The sequence below is a fragment of the Chiloscyllium plagiosum genome, unplaced genomic scaffold (genome assembly GCF_037043375.1).
Source record: "Chiloscyllium plagiosum isolate Xiang-an unplaced genomic scaffold, Cpla_swu_hap1 HiC_scaffold_23, whole genome shotgun sequence".
Lineage (NCBI taxonomy): Eukaryota > Metazoa > Chordata > Chondrichthyes > Orectolobiformes > Hemiscylliidae > Chiloscyllium > Chiloscyllium plagiosum.
This window is the reverse complement of record NW_028270161.1, coordinates 44646421-44670012: the sequence shown is the minus strand read 5'-3', so window position 1 is coordinate 44670012 and position 23592 is coordinate 44646421. Positions and strand designations below refer to the sequence as shown.

The following is a 23592-nucleotide window of genomic DNA, read 5'->3' as shown; positions in this document are numbered from 1 at the left end:
TTCAAGATAGTCAAACAGGTATTAAGGATTTAATTAGCTGAACTTAAGAATAGTATAATTTCAGAAACAGCACAATCTAAACAAGTTACTAAATATAGATTAAGTCTTTATTTATGACATTTAACTTTTGCCTCCCCTCATTTCACCTCTTACAGCATCTTCAATGGCAGCTTTCACACCAGAATCACAAGATTAAAGTTCAAGCAACTCTCAAGAAAGCATCTTAGTGAATGGAGGGTTGACATAGACTGGGACACTAATGCGCATCAGATACATACATGACATCCCCCAACTCCATCTAATCATTTAGATTGCAGAATGATGATTCTGCTTTGAGGATGCCTCAACACCATGACTGATTGGATGATTATGGTCACAAATCCCTGAAAGCTACACTCAATAATCTACCACAGAAGAGCATAGAGTAATTCAAAAAGGCTTACTACTTTACTCCAGTACGGTCAGAACGATGTGACATAACTTGCAATTATAATATAGCGTTCTAAAAATACTTTTGGGCTTCAATTTTGTTATGAAGGTGTCAGTTTTGGTCTGGGATGGACAAAGTCAGAAGTCACACAGAAGAAGCTGGATATTCTTATTGAGTTTAACTTAAAAATAGGAGTTTAGCATACTCAAAAAACAAGTATAATATAAAATATTTTAATAGGCCTCAAAATACAGAATTTTTAATGTTTAATAATATTATAAATATCAAGCTACTTCAAAACAAACATTAAATTTAAAGCAGAGATACATCTTGCAAAGTAAGGCTCATTGAAAGGAAGCTGCAAGAAATTAACATACATTTTGCAGTGAACAATATACAGTAGTTTTACTTTGTACAATGAAAATATTACCTTTATGTAGTGATCTTTGGACCCAGTAATAATGAGATCTTGTCCATTTGCTGTTTGATCAACAGTAAGGCACATAACTGGTCCTAAATGACCAGTCAGCTTTCCAGTGGATTGAAACCTTGAAAGTAGAAAATAGTCACACGATTCCTGTTAATACTCTGGCAAATACTAAATTTATCACAACATGCTGATTCGAGCTTTGATTATTTTCCATTAAATGAAAAGGTTGCATGTGCTGCCACTACTATTGCAGGGGATGCACTTAACTGTCCAATAAAATACTTTTTCAAACACTCTAAACAAATTTGATTCAATCTGTCCCACTCGCTATCTCCCTGGTTGTTGCAATCCTGACCCCTCACTGCCTTCTTCTGTACACCAGGCCTCTCTTGCACTATTTACCATGAGCAGGGCAGTGAATGGATGGGAGGCAATGAGGAATTGAGAAAAAGGGGGTTCCCGCGTCAGGCGACTGACTGTGCGGAGTTTGCACATTCTCCTCGTGTCTGCGTGGGTTTCCTCCGGGTGCTCCGGTTTCCTCCCACAGTCCAAAGATGTGCAGGGTCAGGTGAATTGGCCATGCTAAATTGCCCGTAGTGTTAGGTAAGGGGTAGATGTGTATGGGTGGGTGACGCTTCGGCGGGGCGGTGTGGACTTGTTGGGCCGAAGGGCCTGTTTCCACACTGTAAGTAATCTAATCTAATCTAATCTCTAATGTTCAGACAGTAAGCAAGAATGAATGGTGCCATAGTTTCTAGGGGAGCATATTAATAACATCTGTTAGCATAGATGTCCTGTCCCATTGTGGCGGCAGAAGATAATGATATCAAAATTGGTATTTTTGTGGTGAATCAAATCAAAGTAGTTGCAAATTTGATATAGAATTTAGATATTTTGTTATAAATTAAACAGATTTTGATTTCCTATTGAATTGCATCAGCACATTAAGCCATACTTGAGCCAAAGAGGTTAAGTTTGGCTTGATGACAATAAATTAGTTTTTTGTTAACTCAACAGGTTCCTGCAAATTAAAGTTTATTACCAGACAACGATGTGGTGGGAACTCTGTAAATACTGAAATTAACTTTCATTTTTCATCAGTTTTAATGAGTTTGAAATGAAAATGTTCAACAGCGTGCTCCTTTTCTCAAACACACCCAAGTTCCACATTAGCTTGCAAATTTTCAACATTTCTACGTAGACAAATGTAGAACAATAATATAAGCAAAGTAAGTCTACTGAAATCCAACGCTTTTTCATTCAAAATACCTTTTGAGATCCCACATTCGCACAGAATTACCCGAGGCAGCATAGAGAAACATGCCAGTTGAGTTTAGTGCAATTTGGTTTATTTGATTTTCTCCAGGAGGTATAGTAACTGTTCTATTTTTAGTACTGGCACACGCATCCCCCATTGACACCTGGCCAGATGATCTGAAAGACAAATCGATTTCTCATGCTGTATTATACTGTTATCTTTAAGAGTGACAATCTTATCTTAATGCTAAATGCAAATTTCTACATAGAACAAAATGTTGAGTGATCGCCCCATTGAGGATTTTCAAATTCAAAAGCTCCAAGTAATTTGTACTTATATGTCTGATATCTCATGATGAACTGCTATATCTGTACACAGATTTATTTAGTACACATTTATTTAATACTGATCAAAGATTTGCTCAGGAGATCAGACATGCTCAGAACTCAAAATGAATGTCCTGCATTGGTGGCCTCCAGCTCATGTGCAATAAATGTTTTTTTTTAAAATATAAACACAATAATAGTATTGATGAAAAACCAAACAAATTGCAGATGATGGAAATCAGAAACAAAAACAGAAATGGCAGGAAAACAACTCAGGTCTGGCAACATCCTTTGGCTCCAGTGACTCTTGTTCAGAACAGGTTCTGAAGGGTGACTTGACTTAAAACATTAATTCTAATTCTTCTGCATGGATACTGCCAGATCTGCTGAGTTTTTCTAACTAGTATTGATGAGTACTTTCTAAAACGTTGATATCAAACACTGTTGTAACACTGAGAAATGTCAATTTAACTTCTAACCAAGAAAGTGTAAAGCATTTTTTGAACTGCAACACTATTCTAGAATATAATCCCAAATTACCAAAATAGATACTTACGTCAGTGTTCGAATGCATTTAGCAGAGTCTCTGATATCCCACACCTTAATAAAAGATGTGGAAACAGAAAATACCAAACTGGAATAACTGCAGTATTTAACAGATACCACATTATTAGGATGTCCACCAAGAGACATAATCTCTTGTCCAGTGACAAGATTCCATACTTTACAAGTGCGATCTGTAAAAACATTTACATAAAGAAATAATAATTAGCCTGCCATCTCTTTTGTACCAATGACATGAATTACAAGAAAAGCTATTCTCTCTCTCTCTCTCTTCCTTATCTGCAGGAATAGTACAGAGGAACCTCAATCATCCGAATACCAATTATCCAGAGATCGAATTATCTGGAGATCTTGAGATCCTGATAGAAACATTATATCAAAGACGTGTTTCCAACGCTGATCGCGTCATTTGTTTACAGTGATTAAACAGCACCGTCTTCAAATGACTGACCACCTCTTTCTCTCCCCACACTTTCCCTGGAATTCTACTGAGGGGTGTACCCTAACAACACCCCTCCTTCCCCAGATAATTTCTCCAACATTGTCCTGTACAGGGCAAATGAGGAACCTGCCAAAACGTTGCAGTAAAAAGTTGTGCGCGCGGTTGTGGTTGCGTGTGTGTGCGTGCTATTTGGAGACTTATTCCACAAAGGTGGCGGCAGCAGCAGCAGTAGTCTAGTTGTTGGTGTACAGTCTGGCTGCCCCAGAGAGGGGGTGTTGGACGGGGTTGGGGGGGGGGGGTCTCATGTGCTGTGTGCTGCTGCAGTCTCCTGAACTGGGAGCAGACTTTTAAAACTCCGAGCCCCAGAGGAAAAGCACTTAATCGATTAACTGAATAATCGATTATCCAAATGAAATAGTGCCCCCCCCATCTCGTTCGGACAATCAAGGTTCCCCTGCAAATTAATTGCAGATGCCTAAAGCAAATTCTCCCTTCAGGTCACAAAAGGCATACAGAAAATCAAGCACGAAAGCAAAGTTCTGCAGATTCTGGAAACACTCAATAGGTCAGATAGTGTCATGGAAAGAGAAGCTGGGGTAATACTTCATATGTTTGGATGGTCAAAGGCTTGACATGTTAACTCTGTCTCTCCACAATCATTGCATGAACAGCTAAGTATTTTCAGTTTTTATAACCCATCAGTCAATGTATTCTTTGTGTGTACGAAGAAGCAAGCAAAGAACAGGGAGAAAGTGTAGTGCTGGAAAAGTACAGCTGGTTAGGCAGCGTCGACATTTTGAGCATGAGGTCTTCATCAGGAATGAGGGGGTGGCCCATGGGGGGGGGGGGGGGGGGGGGAGGCTGAGAGATAAATGTGAGGGGCACAGGGGAAGGTAGCTGGAAATACAATAGGTATATTAATGTGGGGGGTGATGGTGATAGGTCGGATAGTAGGGTGGAGCAGATAGTTGGGAAGGACTGGTAGGACAGTTCAAGAGGGTGCTGCTGAGCTAAAAGGTTGGATCTGGGATAAGGTGGGGGAGGGGAAATGAAGAAGCTGGTGAAATCGACATTGATCCCATGTGGTTGGAGGACCCCAAGGTGGAAAATGAGGTGTTCTTCCTCCAGGCATTGGGTGGCTAGAGTTTGGTGGCGGAGGAGTCCCAGGACTTGCGTGCTCTTGGCGGAGTGGGAGGGGGAGTTAAAGTGTTCATCCACAAGGTGGTGGAGTTGTTTAGTGCATGTGACTCAGAGATGTTCTCTGAAACGTTCCGCAAGTTGGCACCCTGTCTCCCCAATGCAGAGAAGACCGCATCGAGAGCAACCGATACAATAGATGACGTGTGTGGAAGTACAGTAAACCTCAGTCAGATATGGAAAGATCCTTTGGGGTCTTGCATGGAGGGGAGGGGAAGGTGAAGAGCTAATGCTCAAAACGGCCACCCTCCTACTCCCCGTACACACAAAAGTAGAGTCAGATTTAGGATCAATGAACAAGACCCTGATACACACAGTCTGCAAGACTGATCTCAACCGGAATACTTAAAGCAATAGTAAAGATTATGGTTAAAAAACCAAAATCATGTTATTGATTCAGAATCATCAGTTCATTCACTACCTTCAGCAATCATTCTCTTCAACACCAATACTTAGTGGCAAAGGTGTGGACTATTTACAAATTGCACTGTATCAACACTTCCGAGGTGAAGGGAGAAAAATTTAGAAGGGATCGAAGGGATCCCTTTGTGCTTTTCACAAAGAGGGTGGTGCGTGTATGGAATGAGCTGCCAGAGGAACTGGACGAGCCTGGTACAATTGAAACATTTAAAAAGGCATCTGGATGGGTAGAGGGATATGGGCCAAGGGCTGGCAAATGGGACTAGATTAATGTAGAACATCTGGTTGGCATGGATGAGTTGGACTGAAGGAGGTGACTCTGTGACTCTATGACTGCATCTATCAAATACAACCTCTACCACAGGTAGGACAAGGATGGAAGGTGGATGGGTACACCACCACCTGCAAGTTCCCCTTCAAGTCACACATCATACTGACTTGGAACTTGCTGTGTCTTCACTGTCATTGGGCCAAAATCCTGTAACTTGCTTCCTAACAGCAGTGGGTGTACCAACAGGTATATATTATGCTACGGTAACGTTTGGCTACAATTAGCCTTGTCTTTTGCCAGATAATAGACCTATGGAACAAGCTGCCTGCTTACACAATTGAAGACATTCTGCATAATTTTGCAGAACTAAATCATTTCCTGACTCAGAGATTACATCTTACAAAATTGTTAGGGGTAGATGCAAAAAGGTTGTTTCCCCTTGAACCAGAAGGCATAATCTCAGAATAAGAGGTCACACATTTAGCACAGAGATAAGGAGCAATTTATTCTGATGGTAGTGGAATTCTTTACCACAGAGGAGAGATGGTCAAGGTTGGGCCATTAAATATATTCACAGCTGACAGACACAGATTTTTAAGCACAAGAAAAATCAAGGGTAATGGGGGAAAAGGTAGGAAAGTGAAGCTGAGGATCATCGGATCAGCCATGGTCTCACTGAATGGCAATTGGAGGAAGAGCATAAGACATTGGGATTTAGCGGAAAAGGCCAATAACCATGGCAGGGCTGACAGCTGGGCCAACTGTTAGAGGGCAGACTGCAGATTTTGTTTCAGGAACTGGCTCTTTGGATATCTGTGCATAAAAACACTCTTTAATTTGGCAGATCCTGACTCTTGCATCATCAGGTATCCTGAATTCTGGATGTATCACTTGATGATTTGCATCAGGGTCCCAAGGAGCTATTTTTGAGCACAATTTAAATAGTAGTCAAGGGTCCCACTTCAGTAGAGAAGAATACACACTATCCAGTAGCATAAAAGTGATGGCAGATATGGGATACATTCTATAGTTTTTAATGAGTTTTGAGGAAATTTGTAGCTCAGGTTGAGGTTCTGGATGTAAGTTTGCTTGCTGATTTGGAAGGTTCGTTTTCAAACGTTTCGTCACCACACCAGGCAACACAATGTGAGCACCCAGTGGTGTTAGTGACCCGCTTTCCATTTATGTGTTTAAGTTTCCTTGGGTCGGTAATGCCATTTATTGTTCTTTTTATCAGAGGGTGGTAAGATGAGGAAGGACACCACTTGAACTGGGACAACACATCCATCCTAGGACAAGCCAAACAGAGGCACGCACAAGCAGGGATGTCCAACCGGAACTCTAACACACACACACAATCCACCACCCCCCACCGACTTGGACCCCATTTACCACCCTCTGAGGAAAAGTACAGGTGGTGACACTGTCACAGGAAATTACATCACCAACACAAGGAAACCTAAACACAAATAAAAAGTGGGTCACTAACACCATCGCTCACTGTAGGCTCACTGATGATGTTACCTAGTCTGGTGATGAAACATCTGAAAACAAACCTTCCAGCTCAGCGAGCGAACTTACATCCATGGTTTTTAATGAGGGAAATAACCCTGAGGCTCTGAATTTTGTGCAGTTATTTTCTCCCAACAGCTGGAAGAAAACTCTCTCACCTTTTGCTCCAGTAAAAAGGAGATCGTCTGTTGCATCCAGGCATAGCACTGCTTTGTTGTGTCCTTCAGCTATATGATTGCAGTGAAGGGGCGCACTCCTGCTACCTTTTGAACTCGGAAACAGGTTAATTATTCCTCTGTGGAAAGAATAGCAATAAAATTGGTTGACTATGAACAATAAAATAGTTAACTAGATAATTACAGGACAAACAACAGGATAGATTGAGGAAAAACCTGCACTGTTTACATTTATTGTTAAGTTATGAAGGAAATGGTCTTGGATTGCACTATATTATCCATTATGGTCAAGTCTTGGAATTAGTTCTATTGTTCTGCAACACTGCAAACATGACAACTAATGAGTAAAATTTATATTATTGAAGGTAAAATAATTGCTTTTTTATTTGGCAATTTTCTGGGATTTTTCAAAAAGTGTATAGGCCAGAATTCTGAGGGTAAAGTGAAGTCTGCAGATGCTGGAGATCAGAGCTGAAAATGTGTTGCTGGAAAAGCGCAGCAGGTCAGGCAGCATCCAGGGAACAGGAGAATCGACGTTTCGGGCATAAGGGCTTATGCCCGAAATGTCGATTCTCCTGTTCCCTGGATGCTGCCTGACCTGCTGCGCTTTTCCAGCAACACATTTTCAGCTCAGAATTCTGAGGGTATAAATTAAAAAGCATGACCAATTACTTCTCATTATCTCTTTGCTTTCCTTTCACAAATTGATTGACATTTTATGATCAAGATGATCCATTCACCTTGACAAAAATTAAAGTCAATTTATTTTCTCACTCTTCCCTCACCACCTTAGTTTTCTCAAAGGAAGTAGTTCATGTTAAAATATAATTTTATTAGTGGGAAAATATTTTAAGCAAATACCTGTCAATTCCCTTGCATGTCACTTTTACTTATCTTGTTGTAGATTAGTGATGGCTATGCGATAAGTAAGTGAAAATGCCATGCCGGAGAACTGGCTACTCATTTTACCAACAGAAAGAAAGATGATATTTTCAAATTATGTATGGACATAGTCTTAAACCAAACAATGATAAGGAAATACAAGCCAAAAACACTTGGTACAGAGAAGTTGACTCTTCAGAGCAGATCATCTTGACACTTAAGAACTGCATATTTTGAACAGAACATTTTTAAAAACACACTGATAATTTCACTAGCATATTTTTCTTTGCAGGTATTAAAATTCATCAATAAAACATGCACTACGTATAGCTATTTGAGCATAGACTCCTTTTATTGAACAGAGGAAAAGCCTCAACACCAGAAAAAAAAGGGAAGAGGAAGAGCTATTTTTCAACCACCACTGCTTTCCAATAATCACATTGCACACAAACGCAGCAAACAAAACTAACAAGCATCAAAAAGCAGGATAATCATCTAAATAAAACAAGCAAGAGAACTAGTTTTAAAAAAAAAATCAAAAATACCCAATTCCCCAAGAACACCCGTTAGCATTTCAGTACGTTCCAGTTAACCCCAATAATGGCAGTTGAGGGGCACCATGAGCATGCAGGAAATATTAGAAGCAATGAATGCTAAAACAGAAACTGCTGAATGGTGAGCAACAAGTTATACAGTGTACCTTTGTACCTCCGAAAGAGAGGAATCACTTTCATCTGACCTACAATAAAACAGTGACAGAATTGTGAAGACACAGGAAATTTGTTATTAAAGTCTGCACAATAACTAAAATGTAGCAGCTGGGCTAGCAGCATTAGCACTCAAATGTTACTTTAGATACACCGATATATCCATCCTTCATTAATACATATATTTCACTTTAATTGCAACAGAATTTAATGCCTATAGATCTGAGATCCATGGGAGTGAAAAGAAATTAGGAGGAAATTTTGAAGGAAACAAACTGTCAAAACTTTCTTTATTCAGGAGTTGCATCATCTTTATTGCCTTTTGTCATTGTGCAAACATGCACTGAAACTCTGACAGTTTGCCATAGCTACATTTTTCTATCGTATATTTATGTATTGGAGTAGCACAACAACTTTTGCAGGTGCTTTACTCTCAGCTTCTGCAAGTTGCAGGTTCTATCAAAAGTATGATTTTGTTCAATTCCTAATGCTACCTGAAATTGCAACCGATTAACTGGCTTTCTGATTTACAGATGCATGACTGAATATTCCACAAACTTATTCTGTCAAGAAACCTGAATGATTGCTTAACTCCTTAAAATTGAAATGTAAAACTCAGGTATAAAAGCATTATAAAATCTTCATTGTAACTAGGGATGATTCAAAGGTGATTCTGAATCAACACCGAACAAATCCAACATGCAGAGAAAAATTCTGGACAACTCATAAACATGGATTGGAATCCAAGTGACTTTTTGAAAATATACAGTATCTCAATCAGTCTCTGTTCTGAACATAAAGGGACTATATTCCATATCACATCAAAATATTAGCTTCAGATTTGAATATCAAACATTATAGTGGAGCTTTAGGCTCTTTTGGGCTCAACTGGTCAAATGCCTGCAGGCTCTGGGAATTTGACAGCATTTCAAACATTTTTTTTTTCAAATCTCTTGGAATTCCCTGCTAGGCCTTTGCTCACGATAATAGTTTCGGAAGATAAACTAAGCAGTACGGTCCATTTTAAAAGTCACTCTCATTTATCTACAAAAAGACAGGGCCCATGCCTTACAGCCTCTTTAGAAAAAGGGTCAATGGGACCCTTTCAGAGAACCCTGAAAAAGCATAGTTAGGACAGATATGCTTTTCCATCACCTTGAAGCACAACATTAAAGCCTGCAGCGGCACTTCAGTCACATTTTGCAATGTCCTACAAAGGAAAGACCTATGCTAAAAAAGCAGCACGGTTAGAATGATGACCAAGGTGTGGAACCTTGGCAAGATTGATTTCATATGGGGGAGGAAAAGAGGATGTGAGAAACAGAAAGAGGAAGATGGGGAGAATGCCTGGCACAAAAGAAAAACTGACGATAGGAGATGGGAGAGTGAGACATATTCATCTATGATACCATGACTCAAGTCAATGGTCAGACGATTTGTCTCCCATTTTAACTGGAGATTCGACGTTTCAACGTTCCTGAAGAAGGGCTTATGCCCGAAACGTCGATTCTTCTCCTCCTTTGATGCTGCCTGACCTGCTGCGCTTTTCCAGCAACACATTTTTAAGCTCTGATCTCCAGCATCTGCAGTCCTCACTTTCTCCTCCCATTTTAACAGTCTGTTTAAATATTTGCTTATCTGCCGACCATTATTCATATCTGAATGTGGCAGAGGTGCAAAGTTTTAATCTGATCTGTTGGTTTTGGGATCACTTACCTTATTCTATACAATGCTGCTCCCATAATTTTGTATGCATATACTGCAATAGTACTCTAACTTGACTATGTTGGCACTTATTTTTAGGTATGCGTGGGGCTGTTTCTGACATGGCTGCGTATGACATGGGCAGCATGCCAGACGATCACAGACTGGCTAACGCTAGACTCACAACACAGTGAAATGAAAACATTCAATGACCCTCAAAATTGCTGAAGCGTCCCCAACTAGACTTGAAGAATAACATAGCAGATACAAAGTTCATAACTTAAAAGAAATTAATAAATTAATGTTACTTTAATAGAGCAAAGATAAACAACTTAACCCAGTGAATACCTATATTTTAAACCCAATCTTGTTTGATCGTAACCTGCTCCCTCTGACACACACATACACGTGCACGCACGCAAGCGTGCACAAACACACACAGTTAAGGGATGAATTAAGAAAAAGTCATCAGTCAATGTAAACAACCTCCAGTAGGCTCTGAGGAATATTCACTTATTAAACAGTTCTTTAACTGGTTAGAGAACTAGAGAGGGAAAAACTCAAAACTTAGGTTTCTATTCCAGCAGTTTTCCATCATACAACCTTCTGCCAAAAACCCCAGCCAAAACCAGTTCAATTTTCAACATTTTCAGTGAATGGCCAATGAAAAATCTAACCAGCTGCCAGTCCTTGAACATAATATATCCTAGTGCTGGAATGACTGCTGTGCTCTTAGATAATTAAGTTACAATTATCTTTCCAGACTAGTGTCCATATGTAAACATAAAATTCTTACATTTTTAAGAAACAAGCTACTGTTCAAAGTTTGATCTTCAACTTCATCTCAGTTTCAAACAAAATGAGAGAAATCCAAAGAAAAAAAAAGTGACAGTCTCAACAGTGATGCCCTATTGTCCCCATTAAATTATGGTTGATCCCCTTATTTAAAGTTACTGCTGGAATGAGGGATATATTAATCCATTACGTTACAGTTTTTTGTGAAATATATTGCTGCTACTGTTACTGATGGCCTTAAACGATCTGCTCTGAATCTCCATGCAAAATAATTTTTGGTTTGATTTCACCTTATCAAATTGCCTTTGTGGCAACTGTAGTGTTGAAGCATTTCAACTCTAGCCATTTCTGTAAAATTCAAACAAGATAGAAAAAGAGGAAACTTCTACATTTGACATACTTAGGAATAAATTACTAAAGCACTGCGATGGTGTCATACTGAGAGACTCTGTCTTCTAGAATTATGAAATTGAGAGATGAATCTGCCTAGGAATAATAAAACATTCTGAGGGACACTATTTGAAAAAGAACAGTAAATTCTATAATTTCTCCCTCAACCACCCGTGCATGATGATTACCTGGTAATTCACTCATCCATTTCTGTTTGGAGGACTTTACTGCATGCAAACCAGCTGCCACACTTATTTTCATATGAGTGACCCCACTGGGAAAACATTTTGGAATTCCACATGGACAGAAGAACCATTACATTCATGCAACAACATTTTCATTTTGTATATTTAAAACGTTGCAGTGAAAAGTTGTGTGTGTACGCACGCACTATTTGGAGACTTACCCTACAAAGGCAGCAGCAGTGGTGTCCCATTCGGTTGTCCCAGAGAGGGAGCAGGGGTGGATGAGGAGGGGGGGGGGGGGGGTGCAGGGGCTTGTGCGTGGTGTGCTGCTGCAGTCTCCTGAATGGGGAGCAGATTTTAACACTTCCAAGCCCCAGAGGAAAGGCATTTAAATCAATTAACCGAATAATCTATTAGCCGTATGAAGTCGTGCCCGCCCATCTTCAGATAATCGATATTCGTCTGTATCAGGAATTTGATCCAGTAATAATAAAGCAATAGCAATATAATCCTAAATCAGAATGATGTGAGATTCAAAGAAAAACTTGCTGGTGATGTTCCATAGATCTGCTCCTTTGTCCTTTTGAGTGATGAAGTCACAGAGTTTGAAATGCGCTGTCAGTGAAGCTTTAGCGAATTAGTGAAGTGCATCATGTGCATGGTACACACTGTTGTGATGGCCCCTTAGAACTACAGATGACTGTCTTGCAGTATGGAACCGGAGGTGATCAGATAAGCAAATACCCCATCTGCTAACTTTCCAACAGCCCCATTTGTTGCTCTTTGCTGAAACTGGTGGTTGAGATGTTCAGGTTTTGGTACACACTTTCTGCTGCTCCTGCTTAGCCTCCATCTGGAAGTGCTTGGAATGGTTTGCAGTTTCTTTAACTGAGGCAGTTTTGGGCTTTTGCCCTTCTGATAATTGCTTGCCACAGTGAAGATCAGAATAGTGAGCTTGTTTTGGAAGTCTTGAGTCAGGTATGTAGTAAATGTGACCCACCCAACACAGCTGACTGGCTATGACCTGTACCTTGATGCTGGATGTAAGCCTAAGAAAAGGTTTATCCGCAGAAGAATGGAGCTTGCAGACACAGCCAATGAGTTAATATTTTTATGGCCAAACCAATCCCATGGAGTTGGCACTCTTCTTCAAATTTACCTTTCTCGGTTGTTAATAATGAAGTAAATGAACATTAAAGTTTGCAGTTAGGGTACCAATTAAGCATGTTATGGTCTGGATGATGGTTAAATATTTCAAGTATTATTGGAACTGTACCCATCCAGCAAGTAAAGAATATTCCGTCACTCTTCTTACTTATGTCCGCTACCAGGCGAATGGACTGGGAGGTGGGGGGGGGGGGGGGGGAACAGGAGGTGAATTATTCGCTGCAGAATCCTAGCTTCTGATTTGCATTTATAGCCACAGTGTTAATATGGTTGGTCCATTTCAATGGTTTGGTCATGGTGACACCCCAGGATTTTGATAGTGGGGAATTCAGTAATGGCAATGTCATTGATTTTCAAGGGACAAGGGTTAGGTTCTCTCTTGTTGCAGACTGTAATTGCCACCTGTGTGGCACGATGTTTTGCCATTTATTAGCTCAAGTCTAGATGTAGTCCAGGTTTTGCTTAAATGGACATGGAGTACTTCAGTAGTGGAAGTGTATGACTGCTACTGAACATTGTGCAGTCATCATTGAACATGCCCACCTCTGACCTTGAGAAGGTCTTGACCAAGCAGCTGAGAAATGTAAGGGACTAAAATCCAATAATCCCCAGGAAATATATAACAATACATTGAGAAATGTATTGCATGATTTAGAACAACATGATTTTACTATAAAGAATCCTTGTTGACCAATTTGAGAGAGAATTTGAGGATGCAAATAGTCAGGTTGAAAAAATGGAACCAGTTGCTGCAGTGTACCTGTATTTCCAAAAGTATTCAATAAGATGCCACATGAACGATTAAATAAAAAGGTAAGATCATGGAGTGGGAATAACACAAGCATGGATAGAGGATTGGTTAATGAACATGAAACTCGGTGATCATAAACAGAGCATTTTCAAATTAACAGGGAGTGAACAGTGGAGTGCTACAAATGCTTAACCTCATTGAGTTATTTATAATCTATATTAATGACTAGGTATGAAGAGAATGTGTGAAGTTTGCAAGTATTGATGTTTAAAGAAGCTTGCATGTTATTGTTCAAGATTGCAGGTGAACAAAATTTGGAAAGTGGATGGCATGTTGCCTTAATTTCAGAACACTGAATTATACAAATAAAGAAGCCTTGCTAAAGGCTGAGACCACACCAGGAATAATGCGTGCAGTTTGGTCTTCGCGTTTATAAAAGAATATAGTTTCAATGCAGGCTACACAGTGAGGACTGACTAAATTGTTCCATGGATGAGGTGGCATTTCTATGACAACAGAGTGAATAAATTGGGCTTTTATTTGCTAGAATTTTACAAGAATGACAGGCGGTCTCATTGAGTCATTCAAGATTCTATAGGGCTTTACGGGGTAATCAGAGATTGTTTGTGATGGCCAAGGAATCCAAAACATTGGGGCACAATCTTGGGATGAAGGGATAATCATTTAGGGCTGATATGAGGAGAAACTATTTCATTCCAATGATGTGATCTTATGGAATTTTCTACCCAAGAAGGTTGTGGATGTTTCATCACTGAATGCCTCTAGTGAGTTTAATAGATAGATTTCTGGTCTCTTGCAGAGATCAGGCAGGAAGGCAAGGTTTGGTCAGCTATGATCATATTAAATGGCAGAAGAGGCTAAACAGGTCAAATAGTCTACTGCTCCTATTCCTTCAAAGTGCAGCATAACTATTCACAATATCTAGTGATTATAGTTAAAACATTCTTGCTAAATTTGCTCTCTCACAAGAACTTATGAATTTAATATTTTTAATCTCCCACCAAGCAACTCTCTGTTAACATTGCCAGTGAGCACACACTCTGCTTTGGGAGGGATACTAAATAACTAAAGCTATCCAATCCAACTCAGACAGGTGACATTTCTAATTAAACCTCAGATTTACAAGCCTGGAGTAGAAAGTACAATTCAGTCCAAGATTTGGCAACAATGAAAAGGTAGTAATGTTTGTACTACAAAAGAACAATGACAAACCACTTTATGCATGCCATATTTTCATAAATTAAAAACCATATTTACAGTAAATAAAAACTGTACTTCCATAAGGCTTCAATGGTCTTCATTTTGTTGGACGTGTAAAATTAAACTTCACCTGAATTGTCTGACATCTACATCTCTCAGCCAAATACTTCATTATTCTTGTACAACTTATTCAAATAAAGCATTAACTGAACTAAATTAATTCAAGTTACCAGTTACCTAATTTAAGCAAGAGCAGCTTTTCTCTTAGTTGCATTTTGCACAAATGGGAAAACAAAATACTTCTATGTTCATAAACTGAAAAGAAAAACAAAGATCAAAAGCATAGACGTACATTTGTGTTACTCCGTATATAAATATTGGATACTAAATTCATTGGTCTGGAATGAAAAATTTCTTACATTTTTTGTTCTTTAACCTTCATTTTCTCTCCTGCCAAATTGCCTCTGTCATATAACTTCCTTCTGGATAATGGTGAAGGTTCAGGTATTTTCTTTTCTGATGAGGATGATGATGGTGACGGTCTAGATCTAGAACCAACAGTACATTTGTTACAAAATATAACACCCAAGTGATTACAAAACCCATCAGGAAAAGAACTTGGGCAGAAAAGTCAAAATCAATAGAACTCCGACCATACAGAGCCACTTCAATTTTTTTATTAGACAAACCAATTTTTAAACATCTAAGTACGATGCAGAGCAATGCCAAATAATTATCAAACTTGCTGAGTTTATGATAAGCCAATTAATGCCCAGTAATGTTGTATTTCTCATCAATAGAACTCTGACTCGAAATGAATTCAGATGATCCATTAACATACAGCATTGTTGCCTTGTTTCAAAACATCCATCTGATCATTGGTTAAACCGAATGCATAAAAAGTTAATTAATATTTGCTTGTTACTCATCTACAAGGTCTTCAATTAGGTATTAGTGCACTACATGGCATGCTAAGAAAAAAAATTGGTAAAGGCTTTTTTTTTACCTGTAATTTTGTTCCAAGTCAAAAACTGCACATCATGTCCCAGGATTAGCGATAATTTCCGAACATTTACTCAACAGACCAGGTTTTGCAAACACTATAATATTGCAAAGCTGCCCACTGCCCTTCACCACCAGCCTCTGCCTCTTAAAACTGCATCTTGAGCTGATATCTACAAGCAGACTATCCAAAGCCCATAAGTTCCCCACGATGAAGCCAGGTTGTGTTTGTTATTTTTCAAAGTAGCACATGCACTTCATGCTACATAACCTAAGCCAAATGCAATTTGCTCCCAGTAAAAGATTAAGACCAAATAGAATAACAGGTGAAGCATCAAATTATTGCACACTGGATATATTGCTTGAATAAAGGCACAGTATGTTAGTATCAAAGTTTTTTTTTGCTCAATTAAAACATCCCAATTTTGACATTTTCCTTTGACTAAAATTATATTGTAGAATTTTGGGTTTTGTGAAATGCAAAATGTAACATTTTGGAAATGGACACAATTGAACCAATTTAAAAATTGTAACACAGAAGAGAATCTTAAATTAAAAGTCTCATGAGATCTGGCGCCCAAATCTGGTTTGGCCTACATGTGATTCTTGACCAACATAAAATGTGGTTCCCTTTTAAATGCTCTCTGAAATGGTCTGGCAAGCCACTCAATTGTATCTAACTGCATAAAAAGTCTCAGAAGCTTGACACTATCCATGACAAAGCAGCCCATCTGATTGGCACCATGTCCACATTCACCGCAGCCTCCACCACCACCAGGGTGGAGCACACACAAGATGCAGCGTAGAAGTTCACCAAGATTCCTTGGGAAGCATCTTCCAAATACATGATTCACAAATATGTTCCCCTTCAAACCACTCACCATTGCTGCATAGAAATATACTGCCGATGCTGCATTATTATTGGGTCAAAACTTTGGCACTCCCTCTATTGGTGTACGTACAGCAGTTCAAGACAACAGCTCACCGCCACCTTCTCTAAGTCAACTAGGGATCCGCAATAAATTCTGGCCCAGCCAGAGAAGCTCACATCCCAAAAGAATTTTTAAAAATTCTAATATTAAATTTCAAATCTAAAAACTTCAAATTTTCAATTAACGATTGAAATTTTTAATTATCTTCACAACCAGTTTCCTTAAACCACATCAATAGACAATTTCATGTTGTTTCAGAAAGTTATTTTATAAAGCACTAATATACAAATACCAGATCAGATAATTTGTAATTTTACTTTTCATATATTTATGAAAGATAAGTATTGTTTGTCAAGAAGCTAAGCCTGATTATTATAGAAGAATAAAACTTAGACCCCAGCTTTATATAATTAGTTAACAATGAATTAACGAGAAGACTCTGTCATGAAACTAGATTAACGGTAGTGCCGACCTTGATTAAAAGGAGGGTTCAAGGAGCTATAGTTATCAATGGATGAGTTAGGGAACACTAACTGGTCTTGACAGAATGAGTCCAGTTCAAGAACATTTGGTGAATTACATGAACAAAGTTACACAAATTTCAAGGAATTAGGATTTTGTTTTATAAACAAAGATTTCAAATAAAGGTTCCCTTGAAAGCAATTACAAACAAGAGCTTATTTTTGGAGCAGAACTAAGTGAGGCAGGATAGGGATAAGAACGTACACCTCAAAATTAAATAGAGTAATAGCTAATAAAAGAGTCGAAAAGGAAGAGTAAACCAATGATGGGAACTGTTCAGACAAGAGATAAGGATCCATACTCAGCATGGATCCACCCTATCAGTGAAAGTTGCATGGGAAAGACTGGAGTTCCTTGGATAATAATTTCATTCTATTTGAATTCTCTTAACAGTAGCATTTGACAAACTGACACCTAATAACAAAAAAAGATAATTAAACAGAAATCAGAAAATACAGAAGAGAAGTGAAGATCAGAATTCATGCAAGAACAGGCTGGCAGATGAATAAAGGATTATCATTATCATTAATAAAATTAAGAATGAAAAAAAATCTCATGCAGGATCAAGAGACAGCAGAAATATTGAAGTACTTTCCAGTTCTCTTTTGAAAAGCAGACGTATGCGAAGGACAAAAAAAAGTGACAATGAATCGGAGTAGTTAGATGATAGATCAGGAAAACTTTTACTGAGTAATTTAGTGAACTCTAAGGTAAAACCATATATGACAGTTACTTAGAGCGCTAATAATGGGTGCCCAAAATGGCAAATATTTTGGCTCGGAGCATCAAACTTCCTAATATTGAATAGCTTTATATGAAAGGGATGGTAATAGAAAGGGACAATGGCTCTATTATTCATTTTGCTATCCATTCCATTTATTTGGCAAGCCCCAATATAATTTATAGCTGTATAAAGAATTTGCCCTACCTCTGCCAGGATGCCCAGTTTCAAGTCCACCTGCTCCAGAGGTGTGTAATAACATCTCTGAATAGGTTGATCTGACAATATCTATAAATTAAGGTTCTTACGCTAAAGGGCTTTCATGAATTTGAATACTTTATCATAATTTCTCAGTACTGGCTTTTACAGTCTGTTAAACTTTTTTGTGCAAATCCTTCTTTGAAGATATTTTTAAGTCTAGAAACATATGCTGAACATTTATTTCATGCTCAATACATTGATTGAATATCAGAATTAAGGATTAAAAAGACAGAAAAATGCATCAAACCAATGCAGCATCATGCAACAAGCTGAGGTAATTAGTGCATAGCATGCAGAACTTACATGCTACTGCCAAGTCTAAGAGGCAAGCCAGATGGTGATGGGATTATCTCTTTTTCTCTAGCTGCAGCAGCATTAGCTGGCAAAGTCGTTCCAGTGTCTTTTTCGATTTCTTGCACCTCTGTAACAGGCATTAATGGCACAGGCATAGCAGCATCTCCTGCAACAATATCTGAGGCAGAATCACTACTGTCTGCATAAAGCAATTCCATTTGTGTAGCTGTCCTTCTTCGTGCCTGTACGATAATGTGCAGAAACATTTACAATTGTAATACATTCTTCACCATTAATTTTTAGCAGAATATGATTGATTATTTAAACCCAATTTTTTAATAAAGAAAGAAAAAACAAGCAGAGGGTAGTTTTCAACCAACTGGATAGTGTGGATTTAATTCAGCCATCCACTATTTATATCGGCAAACAATTGCATTCTTGCAATTCCTCAAGGAGCAATTCATAGAAATTAGGCATGTGAAGCAACTTTCAACTTGAAAACAAGAACTATAATAATTTTACAACAAACAAAACATTAAACAACATTCCAAATATTTAATCAGACACGTTCACCTGAAATAATTAGTCAAGAGTTCTTATTGCCCCAGTGACTGCTTTCAAACATGAAAGATCACGTATCAATGTAACTCTAACCAAGAAAATCAGAAATTCAATTACCTTATCCTTTGGTTTGGTGTCACCTGTTAATCTCATAACATCAGATGTCAGTGAACTGCAGAAATAAAAAGGCAAAAACACTAAGAAATTTAAACTTCAGGTATACTCCTGGGAAATACAATTTCATCACTTATTTAATCTGACGCATGATGATAGTGCATCTCCTTATTTGTGTTTAGGTTAATTAACTATTCCACCTCCTCCTCTCTTGTGCTTCAACTGTAACTGCATCATTTAAATAAGGAGGGAGAAAGAGAGGAAATATAGACCAGCTACCTCAGCATCACTAATAGGAAACCTACTGCAGAAAAAAAATATGTGACGACAGAACACTTACAAATTATTAACAGGATTACACAAATCTACTGGAGTTTTTTTTCTGAGAATGTAACCAGCAGAACTGATGAGGAAACTAATGAATAGTGCAGTGTATTTGGATTTTCAGAAACCTTTTGACAAAGTCCTACCCTAAGAGTGGAATATGGAAATGTGAAACACATGGGTTAAGACCATATAAAACTGGAACAGGAGGACGCAGTTTGCCTCCTCAAACCTGCTCCTCCATATAATATGATTATGGTTGATCTGACATTCCTCACATCCACTTTGCTGAGTTTTCCCCATATCCCTCGACTCCACTACTGATCAAGGATCTATCTCAGACTTAAAATATGTACAAGGACTCTGGTAAGAACTTCCAAAGATTCAAAACCTTAAGAGAAGAAATTCCTCCTGATCCATTCTTAAATCGGCATCCCTTTATTCAGAGACTATGACTATGCCCTCCAGTCCAAGACTCTCCCATGTGGGGAATCATCTCTCAGTAGAGTCCCAACCCATTCAGTCTTGGCTCATAAGACAATACCTCCATGTTTGTGAATCTGAATTGCCTTCAATGAAATAATATCTTTTAAATAAGGGGTCAAATCTGCTCACAGTACTCCACATTTGTATCACCAGCAACTTGTGCAGTTGCAATAAGACTTCCCAACTCATACGCCAACCACCTGAAACAAGGGGCAACATTCCATTGAGGAGAAAGTGAGGACTGCAGATGCTGGAGATCAGAGCTGAAAATGTATTGCTGGAAAAGCGCAGCGGGTCAGGTAGCATCCAAGGAGCAGGAGAATTGACGTTTCGGGCATGAGCCCTTCTTCAGGAATGAGGAAAGTGTGTCCAGCAGGCTCAGATAAAAGGTAGGGAGGAGGGACGTTGGAAATGCGATAGGTGGAAGGAGGTCAAGGTGAGGGTGATACGCCGGAGTGGGCGTGGGGACGGAGAGGTCAGGAAGATGATTGCAGGTTAAGAAGGTGGTACTGAGTTCGAGGGATTTGACTGAGACAAGGTGGGGGGAGGGGAAATGAGGAAACTGGAGAAATCCGAGTTCATCCCTTGTGGTTGGAGGGTTCCTAGGCGGAAGATGAGGCGTTCTTCCTCCAACCGTCGTGTTGCTATTGTCTGGCGATGGAGGAGTCCAAGGACCTGCATGTCCTTGGTGGAGTGGGAGGGGGAGTTGAAGTGTTGAGCCACGGGATGGTTGGGTTGGTTGGTCCGGGTCCCAACGCCTTATCTTCACCATGGACATCCAGTCCCTGTACACCGCCATCCCCCATCACGAAGGACTCAAAGCCCTCCGCTTCTTCCTTTCCTGCCGTACCAACCAGTATCCTTCCACTGACACCCTCCTTCGACTGACTGAACTGGTCCTCACCCTGAACAACTTCTCTTTCCAATCTTCCCACTTCCTCCAAACCAAAGGAGTAGCCATGGGCACCCGCATGGGCCCCAGCTATGCCTGCCTCTTCGTAGGATATGTGGAACTTCTGCAGCTACACTGGCACCACACCCCACCTTTTCCTCCGCTACATCGATGACTGTATCGGCGCTGCCTCGTGCTCCCACGAGGAGGTTGAACAGTTCATCCACTTTACCAACACCTTCCACCCCGACCTCAAATTCACCTGGACCGTCTCAGACTCCTCCATCCCCTTCCTAGACCTTTCCATTTCTATCTCGGGCGACTGAATCAACACGGACATTTACTATAAACTGACCGACTCCCACAGCTACCTAGACTACACCTCCTCCCACCCTGCCCCCTGTAAAAACGCCATCCCATATTCCCAATTCCTTCGTCTCTGCCGCATCTGCTCCCAGGAGGACCAGTTCCAATACCGTACAACCCAGATGGCCTCCTTCTTCAAAGACCGCAATTTCCCCCCAGACGTGATCGACGATGCTCTCCACCGCATCTCCTCCACTTCCCGCTCCTCTGCCCTTGAGCCCCGCCCCTCCAACTGCCACCAGGACAGAACCCCACTGGTCCTCACCTACCACCCCACCAACCTCCATATACAGCGTATCATCCGCCACCACCAAACGGACCCCACCACCAGGGATATATTTCCCTCCCCTATCTGCGTTCCGAAAAGATCACTCCCTCCGTGACTCCCTCGTCAGGTCCACACCCCCCACCAACCCAACCTCCACCTTCTCCTGCAAACGCAAGTAATGCAAAACTCGCGCCCACACCTCCCCCCTTACTTCCTTCCAAGGCCCCAGGGGATCCTTCCATATCCGCCACAAATTCACCTGCACCTCCACATTCACACACATCATTTATTGCATCCCGCTGCACTCGATGTGGCCTCCTCTATATTGGGGAGACAGGCCGCCTACTCACGGAACGTTTCAGAGAACACCTCTGGGACACCCAGACCAACCAACCCAACCACCCCTTGGCTCAACACTTCAACTCCCCCTCCCACTCCACCAAAGACATGCAGGTCCTTGGACTCCTCCATCGTCAGACAATAGCAACACGACGGTTGGAGGAAGAACGTCTCATCTTCCACCTAGGAACCCTCCAACCACAAGGGATGAAGTCGGATTTCTCCAGTTTCCTCATTTCCCCTCCCCCCACCTTGTCTCAGTCAAATCCCTCGAACTCAGCACCGTCTTCCTAACCTGCGATCTTCTTCCTGACCTCTCCACCCCCACCCCCACTCCGGCCTATCACCCTCACCTTGACCTCCTTCCACCTATCGCATTTCCAACGCCCCTCCCCCAAGTCCCTCCTCCCTACCTTTTATCTTAGCCTGCTGGAAACACTTTCCGCATTCAAGAAGAAAGGCTCATGCCCGAAACGTCGATTCTCCTGCTCCTTGGATGCTGCCTGACCTGCTGCACTTTTCCAGCAAAACATTTTCAGCAACATTCCATTGGCCTGACTATCTGCTGCATCGGTGTACAAGCTTTGTGTTTAAGTACCCCCAGGCCCTTTTGTGTTGCAGCCTTTCTCCAATTAAATAATACTGCTCTTTTGTTCTCCCTTCTGTAATGAACAATTTCACATTTTCCCACATTATACACCATTTATCAACTTTTTGCCCACTTACTTAACCTAGCAATATCTCTCAAATTGTTTGCAATACTCTCGCAACTTGGCTCTCCGCTTGTGTGTTGTCTGCACATTTGACTACAGCACTTTTGCTTCCTTCCTCCAATTCATTAATTTCTAAGTTATAAATCTAATATTACTGTAAAATTATTTATGAGATATTAAGTTTCCAGCTATGTTATTACTTCCTTAATTTATTCTAACAATTTGGCTAATTCACTTAAATTATCCATTTTTTTGCCTTCTTTTTTGAATAGAGTTGCCAAATGAGCCATTTTCCAATCCTCAAATATTTTCCAGAATCCAAGAACTTTTAGAAAAGTATAACCACTGCATCCACTATCTGTTGCTGCTCCTTTCATGATTGTGATAATATTTTAATACTAGTTGTGAATTGGTTAGCAAACAAGAAATAGAGTAGGAACAAATGGTTAGCTTTTGGAGTGGAAGTTGATAGTAAATGAAGTACCGAATGGTTGAGTACTTGGGCCCCACTATTCACAATATATCAATGAGGTAATCAATTGTAATTGTCTAAGTTTGCTAAAGACGCAAAATTAGGTGGGGCTGTGACTGATGAGGACGACGTAAAGAAGCTTCAAGACAATTTAGACAAGTTGGAAGGATGGGCAAGATCATGACACATGCAATGTAAAACTGATAAATGTGAACGTCTCCAGTTCAGGCAGAAAGTATTATTTAAATGATGGTAGATTGGAAAATGTTGATGCACAATGGGACCTGGGTGTCCCATACATTGTCACTGAAAGCAAGCACGCAGGCACAGCAAGTGAGGAAGGCCTTTATTCCTATAAGGTTTGAGTAAAGAAGCAGGGAAGTAATAATGCAACTGTACAGGGACTTGGTGAATCCAGGTGATGCAATTCGGTGGTGCATGCAGTTTTGGTCTCCTTACCCAAGAAAGGATTTACTTGTTGTGGAGGGAGCACAGCA

The 23592-nt window shown here is 40.0% G+C and overlaps 1 protein-coding gene across 4 annotated transcripts in view; it reads right to left on the bottom strand.

Annotated features, from left to right (window-relative positions):
- Positions 1–23592, bottom strand: part of kif21a (kinesin family member 21A) — a 146246-nt gene that overhangs the window by 4914 nt on the left and 117740 nt on the right. For 2 of the 4 annotated variants that reach the window (XM_043713604.2, XM_043713605.2), the window contains 8 exons: positions 19239–19293; positions 18570–18802; positions 15248–15376; positions 8609–8647; positions 7009–7145; positions 3001–3181; positions 2130–2294; positions 861–978 (listed from right to left, as the gene is read on the bottom strand). In XM_043713604.2, coding sequence (XP_043569539.2) covers positions 861–978; positions 2130–2294; positions 3001–3181; positions 7009–7145; positions 8609–8647; positions 15248–15376; positions 18570–18802; positions 19239–19293 — 1057 coding nt within the window. The remainder of the gene's footprint in view (positions 1–860; positions 979–2129; positions 2295–3000; positions 3182–7008; positions 7146–8608; positions 8648–15247; positions 15377–18569; positions 18803–19238; positions 19294–23592) is intronic. The other 2 variants (XM_043713606.2, XM_087999610.1) reach the window with 1 other exon arrangement.